General features: G+C 43.0%; 1 protein-coding gene across 2 annotated transcripts in view; it reads left to right on the top strand.

Moving 5' to 3' along the window:
• Positions 1-23,685, top strand: part of LOC146785929 (uncharacterized) — a 226,286-nt gene that overhangs the window by 165,735 nt on the left and 36,866 nt on the right. For both annotated transcript variants that reach the window (XM_085635329.1, XM_085635330.1), the window contains exons 14-15: positions 20,597-20,698; positions 22,674-22,755. In XM_085635329.1, the coding sequence (XP_085491455.1) occupies positions 20,597-20,698; positions 22,674-22,755 (184 nt within the window). The remainder of the gene's footprint in view (positions 1-20,596; positions 20,699-22,673; positions 22,756-23,685) is intronic.

Raw genomic sequence — 23,685 nt, 5'->3', positions numbered from 1 at the left:
ATTCTTTATTGGAGTTCCACTCGATGTCAAGAAACCTCTTTGTAGCCAAAGTTGGCCAAAATCATGCACCACTCCAAATCCATACTGACTATCAGTCAACACAGTCGTCCTCAAATCTTTCCCAATCTCACAAGCTTTTGTCAATGCTATTAATTCAGCAACTTGCGCAGATTTCACTCCTTTCAATGGTGATGCTTCCATGACCTCTGAAACTTTGCACACCGCATATGCTGCACATAGTACACCATCATCATTCCTCAAGCATGATCCATCCACAAACAACACATGGTCATTCTCAGGTAAGGGAATATCCCTTATGTCTGGTCTTGGTTTCGTACAGTACTCAAGCACATCCAAACAATCATGATCATCTTCCATCTTTATACCCACATTTTCAATATCTGGCAAGAGTGTCGCGGGATTCACATTCACACATCTCTCAAGAGTCACATTTGATGCACCCAGTATCACTTTTTCATACTTAGTCAACCGACTATGTGACATGTACTGAGTTCTGCTTCTTGTCAAAAGAATTGCCACATTGTGAGGTACGAATACCCTTACAGGATATCCCATTATGATTCCCTCACTCTGTTCCAGGCTCCTGCATGTTGCAGCCACAGATTTCAGACAACCTGGTAAACCCACAGCTACAGGGTCAAGTGTTGATGAGAAGTACGCAATAGGCCTTCTCAATTGTCCATGTTTCTGGATTAACACTGAAAGTGCACATCCATTTCTCTCACTGCAGTACAGCTCGAATTCTTTTTCATAGTCAGGCATACCCAAAGCTGGAGCTTCACACATTTTACTTTTAAGCTCTTCAAATGCTGCCAATTGTTCTGCATCCAGATCTAATGGATCTGTCATTTCACTGTTTGTCAGTTTAATCAGTGGCTTTGCTATCAGGGAAAAATTAATTATCCACTGACGACAATAACCCACCATACCCAGGAACATTCTCACTTCTCTCTGGGTTTTTGGAGCTTTCATTTCTCTGATTATTCTGATCCTGTCAGTAGTCACTTTTCTCAGACCTTTTTCAATATTGTGTCCAAGATAATGAACCTCTTTCTTGCAAAATTGCAATTTGGCTGGAGATACCTTTAACCCTCCATCTGCCAGATGATTCAGTAAAGCTATGGTATCCACTTCACAAGCTTCACGTGTCTTTGATGCCACCAGTAGGTCATCAATATACTGCACTAACACTGAGTTTTCAGGCATAATCAAACTCTCCAACGATTTCTTCAATAACTGATTGAATATCGAAGGACTTTCTGTATACCCCTGTGGGATTCGACACCATGCTAAGATACGCTGGCCAAACCTAAATGCAAAAATCGGCTGGCTGTCATGATACAATGGTATTGAAAAGAACGCATGACACAAATCAATCACTGTATACCACTCAGCATCATGTGGAATTTGATACAGAATCACTGATGGATTTGGCGCAATAGGACAACATGCCACCACAATTTGATTAACTTTTCTCAAATCCTGTACGATCCTAAATTTCCCATTAGGCTTTTTCAGTCCCATTATCGGTGAATTACACAGTCTACTCAGTAGTTCTCTCAGAACTCCTTGCTGAATCATTTTCTCAATTATAGGAGTTATCCCTTCAATTATTTCTGGTGTCATTTTGTACTGAGGAATGTTAGGATATGTAATTCCCTCTTTCACTGCAATTTTCACTGGATCTACATTATTCATCAATCCCACATCCTCTCCTGTAAAATCCCAAACTGCTCTTTTCACTGTGTCTCTCAGCTCTTGAGGCAAATCCTCCGGATTAAACACAGCATATGCACCAATTAACTCACTTTCTCTATTTTCTAGAGTCATTCGGTAGAAAACATCATCATCTGGTGTCTCAAAAGCTATTCCATCTGGTGTACAAAAGATTGTGCAGTTCATCTTACACAATAAATCCCTACCTAACAGGTTCACTGGACTCGTGTCACAGACAATAAATCTGTGCATGTCTGAAAATTTCCCTATCTGTACTCTTACTGGTTCAGTAACACGTGTTCTGATTTGTGTATTGGCTGCACCAACTACTTGGATTGCTTCATCCGAGAGAGGAAGATTTTTAACATCTGTTGACCTGACAGTTGATCTTGTCGCACCTGTGTCTACCAAAAAAGTAACACTCTCCTCATTTATTTTCCCATCCACAAATGGTCCTGCCTGGTCTATTTCTAGAGTTGCACCAAGTATGCACTCTTCCTCCTCTCTTCGGCACCGTCAATAATCACCCTCAGACTCACTCCCTTCACTCTTTAACAAGTACTGCTGTACTTTGTTAGAACGTCTTGGTTTGTTTACCTGCTCATCATTGTAGAATCCTGAATCCTGATTATACTTTTGTACCCCTCTATTCTGCGGCAAGGGCGGTTTTGGCTCTTGACTCTGCTGTCTCACAACTTTCTGTTGTTGCTGTTGATTATTCCCTTCGTTCTGGTTCTGCACCTGTTGATTTAAAGGTTTACTCTCATTACTCACTAATGGTGGATTAGGAAATTCAGATCTCCAATGTCCCAGCTGGCCACAGTTGTGACAAGGGAACTTTTTCTTTGCTTCCTCAAGACTTCCTTTCCCTTTTCCTGCATATCTGGGTCTATTTCCTGCATTATTTCCTGGATTATTCGCCTGTTCCACTAACTGTGCTTCCTGTCTTTCTGCAACTTTCACTTGTGCCCACATTGCTTTCTCTTTCAGCTTTCTTTGTTTTGCTTCAATTTCATCACTGAAGTATTTTGCATGTCTCAGAATCTCCTCTACTTTTTTACTCTGCCAATCCACTGTGTGTTCACGAATTCTCTCACCAATTTCAGGTCTTAGACCATATACAAATCTGTATACAAAGTGACTCAAATCTTTGTCACCCAGGTGTTCATCTCCACTGAATTGTTTAAATGCCAGTATCAGCCTCTCGTAAAAAGCATGAACTGATTCTTTTGCTTCCTGTTGTGTTCGATCTATCTTAACCCAGTCTGTTTCTTTTGGAGGAACTTTACTCTTCAGGTATACCATCACCTGATCATACTTCCTCATCACTTCTGGATCTGGTGCCCCTGTTCTTGGATCTCTTGGATATTCCTCAGTAGGCCAACTCACAACTATTTTACACTCAGTCCACAAGTCTGCTGGAACTATTATATCAAACAGACTATTCAGGTCAACCCACAGCACTTTTGACAATTTCACAAACCTGTCTACCTGCCTATACCACTCGACGGGCTTTTCTCTCAATCGAGGGAAATCATTCGTAAATGATAAAATATCCTGTCTGGTCCATGGAACATGTACATATCCTCCTCCAGGTATTTCTCTCATAGGATAATTATCCACTGGTTTCTCTTTTTCTCTCACTGGAAATGCCGAATAAGTTGTTCTATCTACAGATTCCTCTCTTTTCTTATACCACCTATCCTTCCACTTTTCTACATCACCCCATCTTCGCAGTAATGCCACCATTTCTTTAATCTGTCCTGTTCTACCAGAAGCATTCAAATTTTCAATGTCCTTCTCAGTAAAATCCATCCTGTAAGTTCTCTGTAAAGCTTTCACTTTATCAATGTCAACTCCTTGTTCATTTGCTATTGCTCTTAGCCTGTCATGTGTATTCCTTGCTCTCCAGGTAACACTTTTGCACATAAACAACAGCTCACCATCTTGATGACTCTTCAGGATTTCTACTGGAACTGTTCCTGTCACAAGCTCTTCTAATTCTATACGTAACCTAGCCACATCAATAACTTGTGAATCCTTATCCTTTTTCTGAAGAACCTTCATCCAATCATTCAAATCATCAACTGTTATTTCAGCAGTTTTTCTCACTGGAACCACTCTCTTCTGCGGTTCTAAAATTGGCATCCCTGAACAACCAGGTTCACTAGTATCCAATAGTTCACTACATGTGTCATGTCTTGTTTGTCTCAGGTCACTTCTTTCTGTTCTTTTATCTGAATCTCCTGAAGGACCAACTGAATTTGTCAGATTATTCCCAACATATGGAACCACTAGTCCATTCTCCCCTGCTCTCTGTTTGTCAAACACAGGCATAACTGGACCTATTGTTACAGGCACCGTAACAGCTTCCAGATTTTTCGTTAACTCCCTAATTCTCTCAGTCAGTTCTGTTGTCGTTTTTGCTAACTTTCTGGCATTTTCCTCACTACTTCGATTCTCTCTCTCCCTGAAAGAACTACTACTTCTTAATTCAGGTGTCACTTTTTCTTTCTCAATAATACAGACTGTATCTCTTATCGGAGAAACAACTGGTGTACTCTCATCTGGTTCTGGTCTATATGGAGGTGGTCTCTTGTAAATCATGTCATTTAAGACTTCATCATCATACTCATTAACTCCAACTGCTCCTTCTTCAATTGTTCTCATAGGATATAATCCCTCTGACATATTAACATCTCGCCATCTTTTCATCCGATCATGATGTGTTTCACGATCATGTCTCCTCCCAAACATGTTCCTGTAATACCCTCCAGACCTTTGCTTTTCTCGCTCATGAACTTCCTCTTCCCATTCCACTAAAGCCTCGAACTGTGTAGGTCTCGGCTTCGGGTCCAGACGTACCATCTTTTCCCGTAAATTTCTCAACACGGCCAAATTAAATGAACCATGTTCTGGAAATGCTAGAACACCATCTTCTTTAGTATACCTAACCCAATTCTGCAACCATATACAGGTATGTAATCCATATTTCGCAACCATGAAGGATGCAGGTGTTTTCGCTGGAGGTAACAATTCACCCTCTCTCGTTTTAACCTCTTTATCCTTAGTAAACCACTTTTTAACTTTCCCAAAGAATGTTTTTTTCTTTTTCTCCTCTTGATAATACATTTTAGCGCTTACCAAAACTCTCTACTCTCTCCGTATTATAAATATACAATACGAGCTTCTCAACCAATAGCAGCGCGACTCACACTAACGTCACTAACAGCTCTTCCAATCCCTGCGCGACTCACACTAACGCACCAATCCTAGCGCGAACCCTATTCTGATCCACTATCCAATCAGAGCGCGGACTTTCTGACGTCAACAGTCGCTGTAGTTTGTCTCTGTCTTCTGTCACTCGTCTACCCCTCCTTTACAAAATCTCTCAGTAGACTTCGTGTCAAGATTTCTACAAAATCTATTAGTTACAACATAAAAACATCTCCATTGTCTGCTTCGCTAACCACAGAATAGTAAAAGAGAGTCTATTTTCAAGAGTCAACAAACTTTCATACATCTCATAACTGTTTCCTCTAGGACTTATCCAAAGAGTCTTACAATCAATAAATGTATATACATTCACGCACATTCATGCAAGAAAATATAGTACATACACACAGAATCCTGTTTCCCGAGAACAGACAATCTGCTCCACTACAGAATTATAACACACATTAACTAAGCAACTTCGCCCAGTTCCTCAAACAAGCTCAGAGAATACCTATTACTCCTCCCGCGATAAGCTTTAACGGAAATCCTCACGGATCCCTGAGACTTAAGACCAGAGTTTCAAAGATAACCTTCACTATGATACACACTCCTTATATACCAGAAATATATTCTAATAGTAACATACGACGATGTCACTGATTCCGAACCCGGACAATGTGAACGCGCAACTTCAATTGTCACACGTTATTCCTTACAATCCCGTCTTTCCCGAGAGCAGCATATACTTCCCTCTGCCCTACTACGGAACTGCTACAACAGCTTCCAAGTTCCAGAAGCACTACATATAACTCAACATGACGACTTCAACATATAATATTAGTACATATACCAATATTGACAAAATAAAATCAATAATCAATAAGCCAATGTACAAGCAATCTTATCAGATCAAGACAACCATCTAAAACCATCCTCTGCTACCAGGAAATTGATAGAGATCAGGGTATCTAAAATATGCCCACTACCACGGATAGAGTAATCACACAGTTACACGCACATACATTCATCATACGCTAGGGCCCATTTCACTAACATACGCTCAAAAACTCTACCAGCAATAAACCTGTGGAAAGAAAACACCTAAACACCCTGCATCAATATCAGGTCGATCAGATCTGGTTTAGTGACTGTCCTAATCAATAACATAATCTACACAACATATACAATAATGATAAAAAATATAAACCCAATAATTGACAAGAAAATTCAACACCATGTTTAAAATTATATTGCTTTATCTAAAATTAGTCAAAGTTAAATCAATCAGAATAAATCATTTCTCATAGTTACCTATTCTAACTAAATGTCAGAACGGGTCAGGACAAGTCTCTCGGTAAAGTCTTTCAAGACGAAGTCCTCAGCACGATCCTCAGCAACGCAATCTCCCGCAGCAAAGGTAAAATGGCAAGTGGCAAAAGGGTGGCAAGAACCCTCTCTAAGCTAACAGTTTTTATAATAAATTGAACAAAGGAAAGATACATTGGAACATAGGAAAAATCATTATGTCCGCCGGACTTGCTGAGCAGAGCGAGAAGGAAAGGATGCAACATTGCAACATTTGTGAACCTCCGCTCAGGAAAATTACACATAGCGAAGACTACGGAACAGGAACCAAGAAAATAAAACATGTATCACATTTAATCCGGCTTCTCCTCGGCCATCGAGCCACAGTTCAGAGTTTCCCTCTAAGGCTCCTTTGTCTTTCGAGATTGCCAAGGACACTTTCACTTCTCTTGGAGAACTCCCAAAAACTGCTGCTGTCCTCATGGAAAGTTTTATAGAAGGACCATGGTCAGTCAACTTCAAAACCATTTCCAGCAGGGGTCTCCCTCGTCACGTCTTTCACATATTCACTCGAGGCCAGGCTTCAAAATTCAGCCATCTTAATACAGACTCCATAGGCCACAATAGACCATCTTTAATTAAAGAGACAAAATAAACGTTACTACAGCATAGTGATTAAACAGTGTTAACCCCACTAATACCCTTATGTGTATGCATTTATCTAGCTTTGCAACATAAAAAAGCATTAATTCAGACAGCGTTTTGTGCTCAAAATAAACAGCACACAGCAACGTTTAAACATGGAAACTTGCACGTTATTTTTTAGAAAACAGAAACAGCACACGCATGCTAACCCTTGTGTAACTTTCTCTTATGTTAAGACAAACGAATTGATTAATAAAAAACACACTTGCACAAGACAAATAATTAATTGTTATTTATTAATATTTAATAAAACGCATAGACATACTAGAGCTTCAAAAGCCCCTGAATTTTCTAAATGAAAACTCTGCTCCAGCATCAGTTGTGGTGATGAATGTAAAAATGTGTTCAGTATTTCATCAGTCTGGAGTATGTGACAGCGTTTGTTAAATGAAGGAGAAAGGAAATGGATCTGGCTCTCAGAAAGTGTCTAACAGCCTGAACACCCAAGTCGTGCTTAATGCTCGTCTATTGGCTCCTGACATCTAAGGTCACCAATGTATACTTATCCTCCCAAAGAATACCATCTACAATGGTCAAGAGGTATGGTGTTCTTGATATTGGCAAGAAGTGCCGTTGTGAAAGGTCTCAAATAATGATCGATGTATTTGGTGCAAGGAACCAATCGAGTAAACAATTGGTCTCTCGGGGGATTGCTAGGGTTCTTGTGCAGTTTCGGCAACAGGTGCAAAATGGGAATTCTGGGGCTTTCGCAATTGAGAAAGAGGTACTATTCCCATTCTAGGAGGCCTCTCTCTCTCTCTAATCCTCTAGCATCTCACCATAGCTGCCATTGGCCCTAGTGATCTCAGTTTTATTGGAGGGAGCTGTGGCGGTAGCCACTCTGTAGTTATAGTAAGGATTACCAGAGATAGGAATTCCTTGGATTTTTGCCCCTTAATAACTTTGCTCCTGTTTGACATATCTCCACTAAACTTTGCACACCTATTGCCCCCTATACATTGGGAAAGGATGTAAAGTTTCATGGCATTTGATGAAGGGGTGCAAAGAACAAAGGGGGTCTCAAAACAGATTTGGAAACCTATGAATTTTGCATAGATTTTTGCGTTGGACATAGCGCCAAAATAGCAGCACTGATTTAAATTAAATTTCACAAGACTATAAAGTATACTATGTAGATTATCCTTTCCTACATGGTAACTATATTGCTTTAGTGGTTGGTAAGTTATAAGACAAAATGAACCTTAGTGATATCTAAGCAGCACAATATCACTAAAAGTAGCAAGGGAACCAATAAGCCTAAATATAACAAATATAATACATCTTAATCTACATAAGTAAAATCACAAAATAAAACTGTGCTTAACAAGTCAAACAAAACCATCTACCTTTTGCACTCCTGTGCTACAAAGTAGAAAGGTGACCTAGCAGTGAGCTACAAAACTACTATGTGGAGGACATGATAATTGACCTCTAGGAAAGCAATTAATAATTACACTTGATATAATAGCAACAATGATTGACTTTCATTTCTTTTGTGTCTCATGTGTAGTACTATACAGCTAAATGTAGCAAGGAAACCCAAAAATAAACTAGACTGCATATTTAAATTTTCAGGATTCCAACACAGACAACTAAAAGACACTTTTATGGTCACATGATTAAGTAAACCAATAAACAAATACATTACAAATACAATAGATGCAAAGAAAGAAGTCATGTTAAATCTCATTGCCACTCCTGAGTCACAGTTCCATTGGAATTCCTTTATGTATTTTTTCATAATAACTTTCCACCTGTTTGAGAATCACCCCAAAACATTCCAAACCTACAGCATTTTCTCTATTTTGTGGTCCTATACATTTTTGTGGTGAATCGTTAAGAGGTGCAAAGAGAAAAGGGGGAGGGTCACAAAAATGCACTTTTCCACCTATACATTTTCGATAGACTATTATATTTTACATACCATGAAAACGGCTGAACAGATTGACATGAAATTTGGCACGATTATACATTATTGTGCGCAGGTGATCCTTTTTGGGCACGTATTTTTTACGTTATAAGGCATTTAAACTTAGTGATATTGTTACTGTGGTAGTTGGCGTAATTTTGCAAAATTTACCAAGGTACATGGTGATGACAATTAATTATCTGATTGGATAATGACTGCCTTAACAAAAGTGTAAAGAAAGCCATGCTGTTTTCAGGCTTCTTTGCCAGTGTTGTGGCTTAGGGCCTTAGATATAGATAAGTATTAGGTTTTATATTTTTTTCACTCAGTTAATTCAGTTTCTGGGTCGTGTTGTTTTTCATTCTGGTGTTTTATGTTTCTCTGGGCACGAGGTGCAGGAACATGAGGGAGAGGAGAATGAACATGAATATGAGGAAGCTTAGTGGCAATATGAAAAGAACTAGAGGCAGCTCGACACAGGAGATGTACCTTTGTAAACGGGGAAATGTGTAATTCGAAATGGAATGGCAAATATGTATACCAATGCTGTGAACCAGGTGCACGATAATTTGCGTTATTTGCGGCTATGGAGAAGCAGAGCCTCTGAATGCTTTGGCAGACTCGGTCCTAAAAAATTACTTTCATTCCCTTTCAAAACCTCTTAGGTACCCACTGGCCAAAAGCAAACACATTTCAAAGCACACTTGAGAAGGCTGGGTGGTCCGGGTCATTCCCTACACTTTCTCAGTTCAACGTGGGGGACTCTGATTGATTTATTAATTATTTTTTATACTATTTCAACTGTTGTCGACCCCAGGATGTGTCTGTTGATGTGATAGGAATGGGCAGTCTACATCACGACACAGCTGTCTGCTTGTTTCACTCGATTCCCAAGACAATAGAGGGTTGTCAAGTTTAAAGGTCACACATACACACACACATAAACACACACACACACACGTTCCCCACCTGCCCCTCTGCTGGAGGGTATGTCTTTATTAAAGTAACCAGTCAGGAGGATGGCATAAGAGTGCAGGCCAACATAGATTTGAGAATGCATGGTGAGAGATGCCGCTTACAGGTATGGGGTATGGGACAGGAGAATAGTCTGCTCACTGCAGTGGTGCATCTGAAGTTCTGAAAAGCCAACTCTTCCAGCTTTCATTTGGGCCGGGCCTCTTCGGTTTCCCCTCCATGGCATTCAGTTTTTCTGGCATTACATGCAATGTTATTATCCATACAAGGATGGTGTGCTTAGGGCATAACATGTTTTCTTTTCAGGTTGCAAAACTATTTTAAATGGCTATCATCACTACACATATAGTCAGTCAGACCACCTAGAATTCAGGAGAGATTTAAAAACCTAATTTCGTCCACATTAATGTCCAGCCACCAACCTACTTTTATCCCGTGTCACAAGACCCTTGAAAGATGCTCTGCATGTTTTAGTAAATTGCTCCTCAGCAGAGTTCTATACTCTGTTGTGATATATTGGTACACCAAAGCACTGCTCCTTTTATCAGGGGTGGCTGCCACCTCAATGGCCAGCTGATGACACGATTAACTGCTGGTGGCATCTTCTAACGAGTACGAGACTTTCTAGTATACCCATTGGCCATTTGGAAAATATTGCAGTCTGTCTGTCTGAGTCTCTTGACTCCCCCATTTGTATATGGTGTCTGTAAATAGTGCTTAGATACATTAAGCATGGGGTACCAACAGTTGCCCCACCCCACACATGGAGGTAGTCCCTAAGGCTGCTGGATGTGCAATGGTGTATACTGCTGGTTACACACTGTCTCCCTTTTCCCTGCATGCCCTCCTCCTCCACTACTCTTGCCTTTCCCCTTCCCTCATGAACTCATCATAAAACCAAGTGTATGTGTCTGATTTGAAATCACATAAACAGGAATAGAGTGGAAAGCTTCTTTTATGATCACCAATCTGGACCAAACCTGTCACAGAAGGTCAACTTATGGCCTGAGACAGAAACCCAAATTTCATAAAAAGGCTATGACAGCGCATGATCAAAACTGCACTTCCATATAAAGATGTTGGCTGCCTGCCCATCCTCCAAATCCCGTGTCCAGCTCCGCCCAAAAAGGCAGGACCCACCAAAATCCCTATTCCCCTGTATCTTCAAAGTCAGGACCAAGACTGCAGAGACCAGAGGCCTATGACTGCCGTCCTGCCCATCAAACAAGAATTGCCACATGCAGTGCTGATCTGATCGTGGGATTCCATGGGTGTTTTCATCTCGCTGCCGGATCATTGTTTTCCCTTGCAAGTGGTGCTCACCTGAGTTGGACGGTCTCCACCCTTCTTTCCTGCGCTGGCAGCTCTGGTCTACAGATATGTATCCTTTCGCATTTATGTTGCTTACAGCTCATCATTTTGACTGTGAGTTGCGCCTACCAGAGGAAGAGGGCTGGTGTATCTTGGCAACTGACTATTGCACCAATTTTATCCCCAGATCTGCAACTCAGACCTGCATACAAGCGTCTGTGAGCCTTAATGATTCTGTCGCTGCAACATATCCACCTCTGTGAAAGTATAAATCTATTGCCCTGGCTGCATTCGACCGGGCTGCTTGAGTTGCACATAACTTTATACCTAGTGCCACCCCCGGGAGCAAGGACTGTAGCTGCTGACATCTGCCACCCATCACCCCCTCTCTGAGAACTACATACACTGCTACCTGGGCCCACAAAGAGAAGAGGGAGCCTGCTGCCCAGCATAGAGGGTTCCTTCCAGGTTCTTGTTCCAGAGGTTGCTTACCGAAGAGCGGCTTGCGTTCTATCTACCCTGAAGACTGGGGAAGAGCATGGAATGTGTGACATAACATACTAGCAAACCTACAGTCAAGCCACTCATCCACCCTTTCATCCATCCATACATACATCCATCATTCTTTCACCCACCTTTTCACACATCCATCCATCCATCATTCATCCATGCAACCTTTTATCCATCCATCCTTCATCCATCCACCCTTTCATCCTTCCATCCATACATCCATCCTTCATCCATCCACCCTTTCATCCTTCCATCCATACATCCATCCTTCAGCCATCCACCCTTTTACCCACCCGTCCATCCATCCATCCTTCACCTATCCACCCTTCCACCCATCCACACATCATTCATCCACCCATCTTTTCACACATCCATCCATCCATCCATCATTCATCCATGAAACCTTTTATCCATCCATACATCAATCCTTCATCCATCCACCCTTTCATCCTTCCATCCATACATCCATCCACCCTTTCACCCACCCACCTTTTCACACATCCATCCATCCATCATTTATCCATGCAACCTTTTATCCATCCATACATGCATCCTTCATCCATCTACCCTTTCATCCTTCCATCCATACATCCATCCTTCATCCATTCACCCTTTCATCCATCCATCCATCATTCACCCACCCACCCTTTCACACATCCATCCATCCATCCTTCATCCATCCACCCTTTCATCCTTCCATCCATACATCCATCCTCCATCCATCCTTCATCCATCCACCCTTTCATCCTTCCATCCATACATCCATCCATCCTTCATCCATCCATCCTTCATCCTTCCACCCTTTCATCCTTCCTTCCATCCATACATCCATCCTTCATCAATCCATCCACTATAGTGCCAGCCTTTGCCAATATGTTTTAAAACGTACCTCATGTTGCATCAAAATCCTCGACGCGTCATCTTGCATCTGTCATAATCCATCATCTTGCACACGTGTTGTCATTGCTAGCGATGTAAAAGTCAATGCGCAGTTGTAGCATGCGTTCTAAAAGCATGCGATGTAAAGCCTCCTGCGATGTTAAAGTCGCGTTGCGATGGCAGCGCGTGAAAAGACTGTCGTTGTAATGGGTGTTTCCCCTAAATTTCACATACATACGTATCTCACTCCACTGTACACTACTACAGTATACACTACTCCACTCTATGGTATTCCAGTATACCCCACTCCACTCTACACACCTCCACTCAGCGCCACTCCGCTATATGCTATTCCACTCTATGCTGCTCCCCTCTACCTATTCCACTGTACCCCACTCCAGTCTCCACTACTCTACTGTACGCCACTCCACTGTATGTTACTCCACTATGTGGGAAATACATAGACAAAATAACATTACGGTCAGTGGTAAAATCTACTAGTAACAATCAGTTACTTGCAGGTCGAGTTACTTGGAATCCTTATAGGGCTACGGTCAGAAAGGGTTCAGGACTAGTCCACAACAGTCAGATCAAATTTACCTAGCCCATGGAGTCCAGGTGCAGAGTTGTTCTGGCTGTCCATGGTGCTTAACCCGAGCCGCAGGTGGTGCTGTTTTACTGCTTACATGGTACTGCAAGAAACAAGATGCAAAAACAGAACAGTTACACAGCTTCGGATGTCGGATGATGGTTGCATGGTGTTCCCTGGAGGTGGAGGGCCAAGCGTGGGGATCGGTTACCGTACTGGTTACTAACAAGCTTTGGCAGTGGTAAGCACAGCAAAAAGCTTCTGGAGCTTCACGGGTCTGGGGGTGTAATGTAGCGGCCTGAAACTTCGGGGCAGGTCAGGCTACAACTCCCACACTGCACTGGACCACCTGGATTTGGGCGAGCCTTTGGAGGGCTCAAAGGCCAGTGATTCTTTGGATCTAGTGAGTGTTTTTACCTGCAGTTTGCAGGGTACTAGTGCCGCTAGCCCAGGGGAGACCCAGGGTCCTACTGGCTTCCACAAAGGTCCCTCTCTCTGGGATTGCCGAGTTTTGGCCAAGGGCGAGAGTTGTTCACTCAGCTCCAAGTTCAGATCTGGTGTCAGGCAGGTCCCTAAAATCCTGGATTTAGGGGAGTTAGGCATGTGGAAGCTAGTAGCCAATGGGCAGTCTCTGCAGCTAATCCACTTCTGAGGTGACCACACGTGGTGTGGGTCACCTTGTCTACTGAGAACCCATTATTTTGGCCCTCCTAAAGATGGCAGAATCCAATTTTATATGTACAGACCAGGCTGCCCACCCTAGACTTGTAGCAAGCCTTTGTGGGAGTGCACACCTACTGCATAGCTAATTTCCCACCGTGCTTGGGGCAAGGGGAGGTCTGTCTCCTCCTCAGGTTAGCAGCTCATATGCATATCAGAGTCATTGCAGCCTTTGAAGCTCACCGCTCTGATGTACCAATTCACTAGCCAGCTGGGGAAGCGGAAGGTGTGACCTCCTTCCTGCCCAGCTCTGTTTCTGACTCCTAGGTGTTATCCCACTGCCTTGCAGGAGTTCAGAATCCTGACTAGGTGGCAGCAGGCCAGGAAAGTGCTGGAAGGGCAACCAGAGAACAGTAATGAAGCGGGCAACCAGGGGGCAGCCTCGAAGGTGTCACATGGGTGCATGCCACATCAACCAGGGCACTTGAATCATGTCAGAGGTGAGGAGGAACGTTGTTTGATACCAAACCTGACATATTTTAGTGGTGCTATAATAGAGCTGCCAATCTCGAGAGTGCCTGTTGGCAGCCCATGTTTTCCTATGGACCACTGACACATATAGCAGTTTCCAATGGGAAACGCCACTATAGGGACATAAAGGGTTGCACTTACATGTCCACACCTGTGATTTAATGCACCCCGCTTCCTGGGCAGAGTAAGCCTAGCTTAGGGGTGCCTTACATACATTAAAGGCAGTGTAGGGGGCCGTGCCACACCTGGTGAGGGCACAGTTGAGTTTGAACAGTGTTTACCGCTCCAGCAGTCTGCAATGGCAGGCCTGCTGTCAATGGTTTGCATGGGTTGCCCATGGTGGCTCAAAATCGTGCTGCAGCCTTAGGATCCCCTTTACCACCAATGCCCTGGGTACCCTGGTACCATATACTAGGGGAACTTATAAGTGGGTAAAGCTTTTGCCAATTTGGGATTATCAAGTCAAACATAGCAGTTTTATGAGAGAGCACAGACAGAATCATAACCATCAGCATTTGGAGCAAAAAGGGGATGACCGCACAAAAAGGGGCACTTTCTACATGAATCCCCAGACGAAAGGTGATGTGTAACTAACCTATCCCCCGGTAGTTCTCATTGTTTAAGTGGAGACGCAATCAGTATTTGCATGCTCAATCCCTGGTAAAATTCCTGTCCTGTGTTACACTATAAAATCCATACCCTGTAGGGAAATGGACCACCTCAACAGTATGGGGTTTTCTCCCCTCTTCTCCATCAGGCGTCTGAGAGGCCTGTGGTCGGTTTGAACCTTGAAGTGAGTCCCAAACAAGTAGGGACTCCACTTCTTCAGGGACCAAACCACAGCAAAGACTTACCTCTCAATTGCATTCCAACCCTGCACTCTAGGGAGGGGTCACCTGCTGTTATAGGCAACTGGTTGGTCAGGGCCCTCATCATTGGTTTATGCTAACAATGCCCCAATCCCTTGTTCAGAAGCGTCTGTCTGGACAATGATATCCTTTCAATAGTAAGGTGCTTTCTTTACTAGTTCAGAGCACATAACGTCTTTCAGGGTGTCAAAGGCCTTTGAACATCCTGTGGTACAGATGACTTTTTTAGGCTGCTTTTTTAAGGTAAGTTTAGTGAGTGGGGCCATAATGGTCCCATAATCCTTCACCGCCCTCCTGTAGTTCCACGTATAGGCAAGGAAGAACCCTTACTTTAGTCTGAGTTTTGGGAGCTTCCCAGTCCAGAATAATCTGAATCTTGAGTTGTAGATGTCGTATTTAGCCACCACTTATAAGGTGGCCCAACTGCGCTACAGAACCCTTCTCTATCTGGCACTTGCTGGCCTTGAGAGTTAGGCCTGCCTAATGCAGGGCCTGCAACACTTCCTTGAGGTGGACTAGGTGATCCTCCCAGGTGGGGCTAAAGACAGCTATATCGTCTAGATATGCTGCACTGAAGTCATCCAGTCCTGACAGAACTCTATTTACCAACCTCTGGAAGGTAGCAGGTGCATTTTTAACCCAGAAGGCATCACTTTGAACTTGTAGAGACCTTCTGGGTTAAAAAATAATGATCTCTCTTTTGATACCTGTGTGAGTCCAATCTGCCAGTAACATGATGTTAAATCAAAGTAGTCAAAAATTTGGCTGCAACTAGCTTGTCAATCAATTCATCTGCTCTTGAAATCTGGTGAGCATCCGTTTTGGTAACTGCATTGAGACCGCTGTAAACCACACAGAACCTCATCTCAGGTTTCTCACCTACGGAGTGAGCTTTGGGGACCAGTGCTACTAGGCTACCCCAGGGACTGTCAGAAGGTTTAATGGCCCCAAGCTCTAACATCTTACTATTTTCAGTCTTAATGCAAGCCTTAACTTGATCTGACAACTTCTGAATCACCAGTGTCCACATCATGGGTACACCATGTTGTCTGACCAGGGGTTAAGGACAAAAGCTCAGGAAACTGGCCTAGGACTTGCCTGCAGTCAGATTGCGGCTTTGCAGTGAGGGTGTCAGGCAAGACAACACCTCAACTGAACCATCCTGGGTATTGTTTGGAAAGTAGGTCGGGGGGTTTGCTTTCCTCCGTCTGACCCCCATTAGTGACCATGAGCATGAGCATGTCAGTTCTGTCCTGGTGTGGTTTTAGGCAATTTACATGGAAAAGTCTCTGAGGACTCCTTGGTTTGCCCATTTTCACCAAGTAGATGACATCCCCCTTCTTCTACAAGATTGGATAGGGCCCAGTCCACTTGACAAGGAGGGCCCTGTTTGCCATGGGCTCCAACACCCACATGAGCTGACCTGGTTGGTACTGGTTGGACTTTGTTCTGTTTGCCCTTTTTATATGCTCTGCCATATGTGAACGCAGGACCAGTACATAGTCCAATATGTCCGATTTGGGCTCTTTGAGAGGCCTCTCTCATCCTTCTCTTACAAGGCTCAATAAACCCCTTACAGGATGGCCAAACAAAAGTTTAAATGGGCAGAATTCAACCCCCTTCAGTGGCACGTCTCTGTATGCAAACCGTAGACAAGGTAACAGGCCATCCCATCTCCTTCTGAGATTATCACTGAGACCCATTATCATGCCTTTCAAGGTTTTGTTGATTCTAAACCATTTGTTTGAGGGTGATACAGAGTAGTGAACTTGTAGCTCAAACCACATTCATCCCACATATCTTTTAGGTTTGCAGACATTAAATTGGTCCCTCTATCAGAGACCACCTCTTTAGGACCTCAAACCCTGGCCAATGAAAATGGGAACCAACCTGTCCCAGGTTTTGGTTTGTCCCAGATGTCCAGCTAGGGGGATTCCATGGGCAAAAGGAAGGATGAACTCTCTGTTCATTTTGGGAATGACCACTCTCCTGGCTGCCCCTGGTTTGGGGTCCCTGGCCTCCGTTACAGAAACCCATCCTCCCAGTAGATCTTGTGTGTTCCACTGACATCTCCTACTTCTTGCCTTGCAGCTTGCTTCCCAAGGCTTTAAAAAGTAGGACACTGTCTTTCCCTGTGACATAGGTCCTTTCTGGAGGGTCCCTTTGCACTTGAGAGTTCTGCCATGTCAGGCCAGACTCCATCAGCCACAGTTCACCAGGGCATCTCCCTCAGGAAAACTCTCTCCCTAGTCCTGTGATATCTTAGAAGGTGCCTCAGCAGACTTCTTTCCCTTTCTCTAGTTTTGGGTCGCTTGTTCTACTGTTTGAGGATCCAAGTTCCTATGACATTCCTGATGTGCTGCCTGTGTAGTAACACACACACACTCAGGAAGATCTAGCATTTCTGAATGAGCCTTCCTCTCCACCTCTGTCCATGCAGAAGGCTTAAGACTATTTCCCAACAGACACTCCACTGGGATGGCAGGGGACACAACCACCTTCTTTGGACCAGTAACCTCTCTCCATTGTAAGCTCACCAAGGCCATTGGGTGGAGCTTAGTCTCATTGTCAACATTGGTAACCAAGTGATTGACGCCAGGCAACATTTGGTCTGGGGAAACCAGTCTAGATGCCACCATCATGCCATTGGCACCTGTATCTCTCAGAACCTCTACCTCAGTTAATTTCATCTTTGGCCTTTGTCTATACTTCTCCAAGCTTGGAAGCAAGACAGCCAGGGCTTCAATATCCACCCCACCCAAGGAAACTAAAACAGCCTCTGTGTAACCTCTGGCCTTTCCAGAGTACACCTCTATCCCCACTCCTATGTTATCCAATCCCCTGGACTGTCACCAATGGGGGTCTTTTTGGAGCATGCTGCACCTCCTTTCTTATGACCTGCCTGATGACAGTCTTGACATAACCCAGAAGCCTTATCTAGATCCCAGTTTCTAACCTGGTACCCTTTGCCTTTGGAATGGGAGACGTCTTGGGCCCGCTGTCCTGAGAAGTGTTTTGAGGGCCTTTAGAGAACTCCTTTTTTATCCTGTTTGCTGCTCTCTCTTTCCAATCCTCCCACCGAAATACCAGGATTCTTCAAAAACATGGGAGGATCAGGTATCATTTGCACTGCAATGCTCAATACAGTTTAAATGACAGGAATGGCCTTGGAGGATTGGAAAGAGTCATTCGAGGCATATTTGGTGGCGATATGAGAGGATGCCATTGTGGCCAAAAGTAAACTTACCATGTTGAAACTAGGGGTGGGCGGAATTTGCGAAATTCACTTTCCCAAATTATCGCGAAAATGTTAAAAAATCTCCGCAAACACGCGGAATTATCGCGAAGATGCGGAAGTTTTTTTCCCGCCCGTTCGCGGTATTTTCTGCGTGGTCGCGGCTCGCCAACTTACCCATGCGGTTTCTCGCGGGCGCGGCCATCTTGTTTTCACTTGTCTCGCGGTGCATGATCGCGAGAAAAAAGACGTGATCGCGCGACGAATGACGTTACTGCGGGCGCGAACTGTCGCGTGACAGCGCAAATGGCTACCAACAATCCAACATATCGGGAAAACTTGCCGGCGAACGCGGGGATTCAGGTAAGGCGATCGCGCGCACGCGAGAATGTATTATCTTACAACGCGAGCAAGCAAAACATTTCCGGTAAAATGCGGATTGTGGAAATTTTGACATTTTGGCGCTCTCCGCGGAACGCGAAAATGTCAAATTATCGCGAGCGGAATGGAATTTTAGCCCAGGCCTAGTTGAAACACAGTTTAGTGTTGAGGTAAGGTAAGTCATTAAAACCTCACCTGTACCTTTCAATGAGGAATATGATGTAGGTTATAGGTCTAATCGCTGGAAGGTCATGAGGATGAGTATGTGATGGTTATGAGGGCATTGGAAAATTATGGGAAAAAAATTAAGCATTGTGGTGAAACGCCACCCATTTTTCTTGTGAGAGCAACAGCTGGGTGAAACCATAGAACAGTATGTGGCTATGCTGTAGGTTTCTTGTAAATTTAGAGACTTGCAAGAAGAAATAATAAGGCACCAATTGATAAATAAGAAGAGTAATCTGAAGATACAAGAGAAATTACTCTAAATGAAAGATCCATCATTAGATGAAACTATATCAATGGCACATCACATTGAGAACCCCTCTTGGTATGTGAAGGAGCTGAAAGATGGTAAGGGCAAAAATAAATCAGAAGAAGAAAATGTTAATGCAGTGCAGAAAGGTGGGTTCAAAGGTAACAAACAAAAGGTAGATAACAGTTATTGAGCATTATATAAAAGTATTTTCATTAAGTTAGACAATTGTAATAACACATCCCTGAGGTTCTAAATGTATTTCTTCTGCTAAAGTTTTGAGCTGTTCTTATTTTTCATAGAGTTTTTCAAAGGGGAAATGTTGTATTCTAAGACTAGGTTGTTCAATGTTGCGAACTGTGTAATATCATTCTAAATGTTACTGTGGGAACGTGGGATTCCAGGACAGGTCAGTTTATTCCTGCCTGCCTGTGGTCAGTTGTATGGACTTTTTCTCTTGAATAAACCCTTGAACCACCTGCTTGTATGGTCCTAAAAGTAACCATCTACAAAATGCAGTGGCCTTCTGTTGATCATGTGTACCTTCACAAGAGGCAGCTTAAGCTGAAAAGGTAAAGTTATCTTTCAGTCTATCATAAAGCTGTAAACAGTAAGCTGACTCAGCATTTGGACAGTCAACACAGAAACACAGAGTCTAATAGAAGGCATCTCTCCACTTACCTTCGGACTGGAACAGGAGGTGGAGTGCTGGGACCACACTTTGCCAGAAGAGATCTTCCAAATCTTCCTCCAACTCTTCCAGGTACTGGGGTGTAAGTCAGAAGAAAGGTCCCACATCTCTGAAAAGGCACAGACAGACTACTCTCCTCTCAGAATACTCACATAACACTGACAGCAAGACTTCCATACCCTCTCATACTGATTGACAGGGATGCCAGACAGCTATTGTATCACACTTGATAAATGGGCATTGTGCTCTTCTCAGATATCACCATCCTCCTCGGTGGAGACATTACACTACCAGCTGATATGTCAGCCCTACCAATGTGTCTTGCTATAGACAAGTGTGTGAAGACATGATTCCACCGACTCTTGCATTGTTGCATATGTTGATAAAATATGGCCAGGCTGCAGAATTGAGATTAAGGGACTTACCTATGAACATACCATTTATAACATACCATTGACGTATTAACACACAGCTTTACTGTGCCTGCCGTAAGAGACTCATGTACATTCCTTGTTGCAACAAAACCTAAATTTGTGTTTGCTCTCTTTTAGTCAATGTTACATGTGTTTGCATTTCTCATTTAGGTTCACAATAAAATGTTCTATATTTTTAATGCAGGTGGTGGCTGGAAAAAACTATAATATTGAATTTACAATCAAGGAAACTACTTGCTCCAAGAAAGAATCCAAAGAGTTGCATGGAAATTGCAGTCCACATAAAGTAAGTTGTTTGTGCATATATCATGAACTTATTTTGGACATTAAACCTCAGTGTCATTAAGGAAAATGTGTATACTACTTAAAGGGGCAATCGAATGAAAAGTAAAAAGGTTTCTCTTACTGAATCTTCCTTCATCAACAATCAGCAACAATAAGGATTCCACAATATCTGTTTCATGTTTTCTGGGAGGGGTGTAAAACCTACTCATCAGATGGGCTCTTTAAATTAGTCAATGGGAAAGTGTCAAATAACACCTCACATGCTTAACTGTCCTCATGCCCTGGAAATATAACTGTTGTTGTTGACTTTATTTGCAATTCAGTGTAGATTTTCCAAAATTATGTTATTCAAGGACTAAGCAAACAGTGTTTTCTCTCTCTCTCACTCGACCTCTCAGCGATATTTGAAATAGTGGATCTCACTAGCTTCTTTGTGACTCTTTCGGCATTCCATGAAAGCATTTGCTTGGCTCATATTCACTCAGTGTGTCCACCTCAAGACACTCCTTGAACTTGCTGATGGCCCTTTTATCTGTCAGTGTCTACCAGAAGTCTACCATGGGCTCTCCATTTTTCTCTCTCTGCACCATAGCTTTTGGCGATATTACTTCTGGCTTTAGATTCTGACACATTCGGGTCCCCCTCTCATTTCCCAGCTTCATCCTGTCCTCCAGTCAAAAATCTCTGAATGTCTCATGTTTAATTTTCACTGGATGTCCTAAATCATCTGAATCCAAGACTTAACAGCCCCAGGTCCCTTTCATCTTCATTATCTTCACCTCTTCAATTTCAGCCTCTTTTTGGAATTCCTCCTCACCTCTACTGTGATGGCCACCAAATTCCTTTAACATCATAGGAATTTGTTATCATCGATAACTTAAGAAGTTTCAGTCCTTCACTGATGTACAACTATTTGACTGTTGCTAGCAAATGATAGTCACCATACAAGATTCTGACTATGGCCTTCAAGGCCATTCTCAATACTTCCACCATCTATCTCTTGCATTTCTGTGCACTGCATCCTTCCATCTATAGTCAACTCATAGCCACACTTTCTTGGTTATGGAATAACCACGCACTACATCGAGATTCAAATCATTTGAGCTATTAGAGAAATTCCATTGGGAAGTCCTCCTCACTCTCCCAAAATTGAGAATGGTCACTGCCACAATGCTCATATTGTATGGTGAGCAAAGGTGGTCTCTTCTGGGCAGCTGACCTGAAATGTCTGATTACCGGTTAGATCTTAGATAGACATTTGAAGCCCTGAACTGTGAAAGTTTAGTGGATGAGACGGAGGGTTTAGGACTCCAGCCTCTGTTTGCCCAGAAACCAGTGAATAGCCACTTGACGCGTTTCAGCCTATATGAGGCAGGCAGGAGAGTACTTCACCATTTTGAACTGACCTATAGTTTACTGGACAACCTATGGAAATTCTATTCAAGACGTCAGTATGGCAGAGACAGTTGCATGCGCCAGCGCGACCAAGCAGAAACAGAAGAGACAGCATTCCATAGAATGTGTGTGGAAAAAAAGTAGATTTGGGCACCATTTTTTAATGCCAGACAAATGGCAATCTATTGTGAAAGGTAGAAGTGCATGGTATGTGATTTAAAAAATGGGCTTTGTAAAGTTAAATAGCGTGAAGATTCACATTTGAGAACTTCAAGATGTACATCAGCACAAGGAAGCATCAATGTAGATATCAATGTAGACGCAGTGTGACACTGAACACGGTTGTAAATAAAATTGGGTTTGCCACAGACAGAAAGAACGTGCTTGGAAAATTTGCTGCTTCTGGGTGTGCCTTTTTGTAAAACTTCCTTTCATGTACCTTCATAAAAAATATAACATTTTCTATGTAAGTATGATGTGTGAATATCCCAGCTGGCATGCAGACTTCTATGAAAATGGTGCAGTGTTCTTCTACTCTAACCTTTTTCCATTTTCCATTGGCTTTTTTTATTTGCTGACAGCTTTCTGGTTCCTGCAAGTCATCTGTGTATGTGGATCTCAAACATTCCATAGCCAACATTCAGCAAAACTGCACAATCCATGGTAAGACAGACGTTAAGTCAACCGAGTCTCGGTGCGCATGCGCACGTCTCTATAATCACAAGTAGGTCTCAATGACTCCTGACGCTTTTTCCAACATTCTGCCTAAACTGCACTAATTGGGCCTGATTCACAAAAAGCAGACCGAAATTTACTCCAATTTGCTACTATCTATAGAGGGGGAAAATTCTGACTTTTTGGGGAATTCACCAAGGTGCCCAACAGCCCTCCTGGAAAGGTTTAATTGTAGCTGTTTTCCTAGTAGTGTTGTGAAATTATTGCATATTTGCGCATGTGAAATCCCCAGCCAGGTGCAACAGCATTTTCTGTTTTATTATTCTCCACAGAAAACTAAGGGACATAGTTACAAGAGGTTATCACTACCAGAACGCCACTTTTTATGACGTTCTGCAGCAATCACCCCTTTGCCTTCTTTACAAGGCGGTGTGAAGCCACTTAACGACTCCTCATAAATAATGCCCCTATTCACACAGCGCTTAGCGTGAAAGGGGCAGGCAATGGGTGTTGCAGTGGCCGTTCCACTGCAACACCCATTTCTTTTTTATGCTGCCCCCTATTTACAAGGGTGGCATAAATATGGGGCAGCGCCAAAGATAAGACCAGGGAAAACCTGGTCTTAACCATGTGCAACAAGAAGAAATTATTAATTTCTCCTTGGTTTTGCTGCATTCTGCAGTACACATAGAAAGAGCAAATCGCCATTAGTGATTGTTCATGTGAAGGAAGGTGCCCCTTCCTGCACATAAACAATCACTCTCTGCAAAGCAGGCACCCTTGCACTATGGTGCAATGTGCCTGCGTTGGTCCTAGGCAGCTAGATTTAGTGCCAGCACAGGAGTGCACTCTATTATTTTAATTACTTTAAATTTATTTTAATTGGGGAGAGGATGTAGCCTAACAGTTAGGGCGGTT

The sequence above is a fragment of the Triturus cristatus genome, chromosome 11, assembly GCF_964204655.1.
Source record: "Triturus cristatus chromosome 11, aTriCri1.1, whole genome shotgun sequence".
NCBI lineage: Eukaryota > Metazoa > Chordata > Amphibia > Caudata > Salamandridae > Triturus > Triturus cristatus.
Note: the sequence above shows the minus strand (reverse complement) of the source record. Positions and strands in the feature narration are given on the sequence as shown.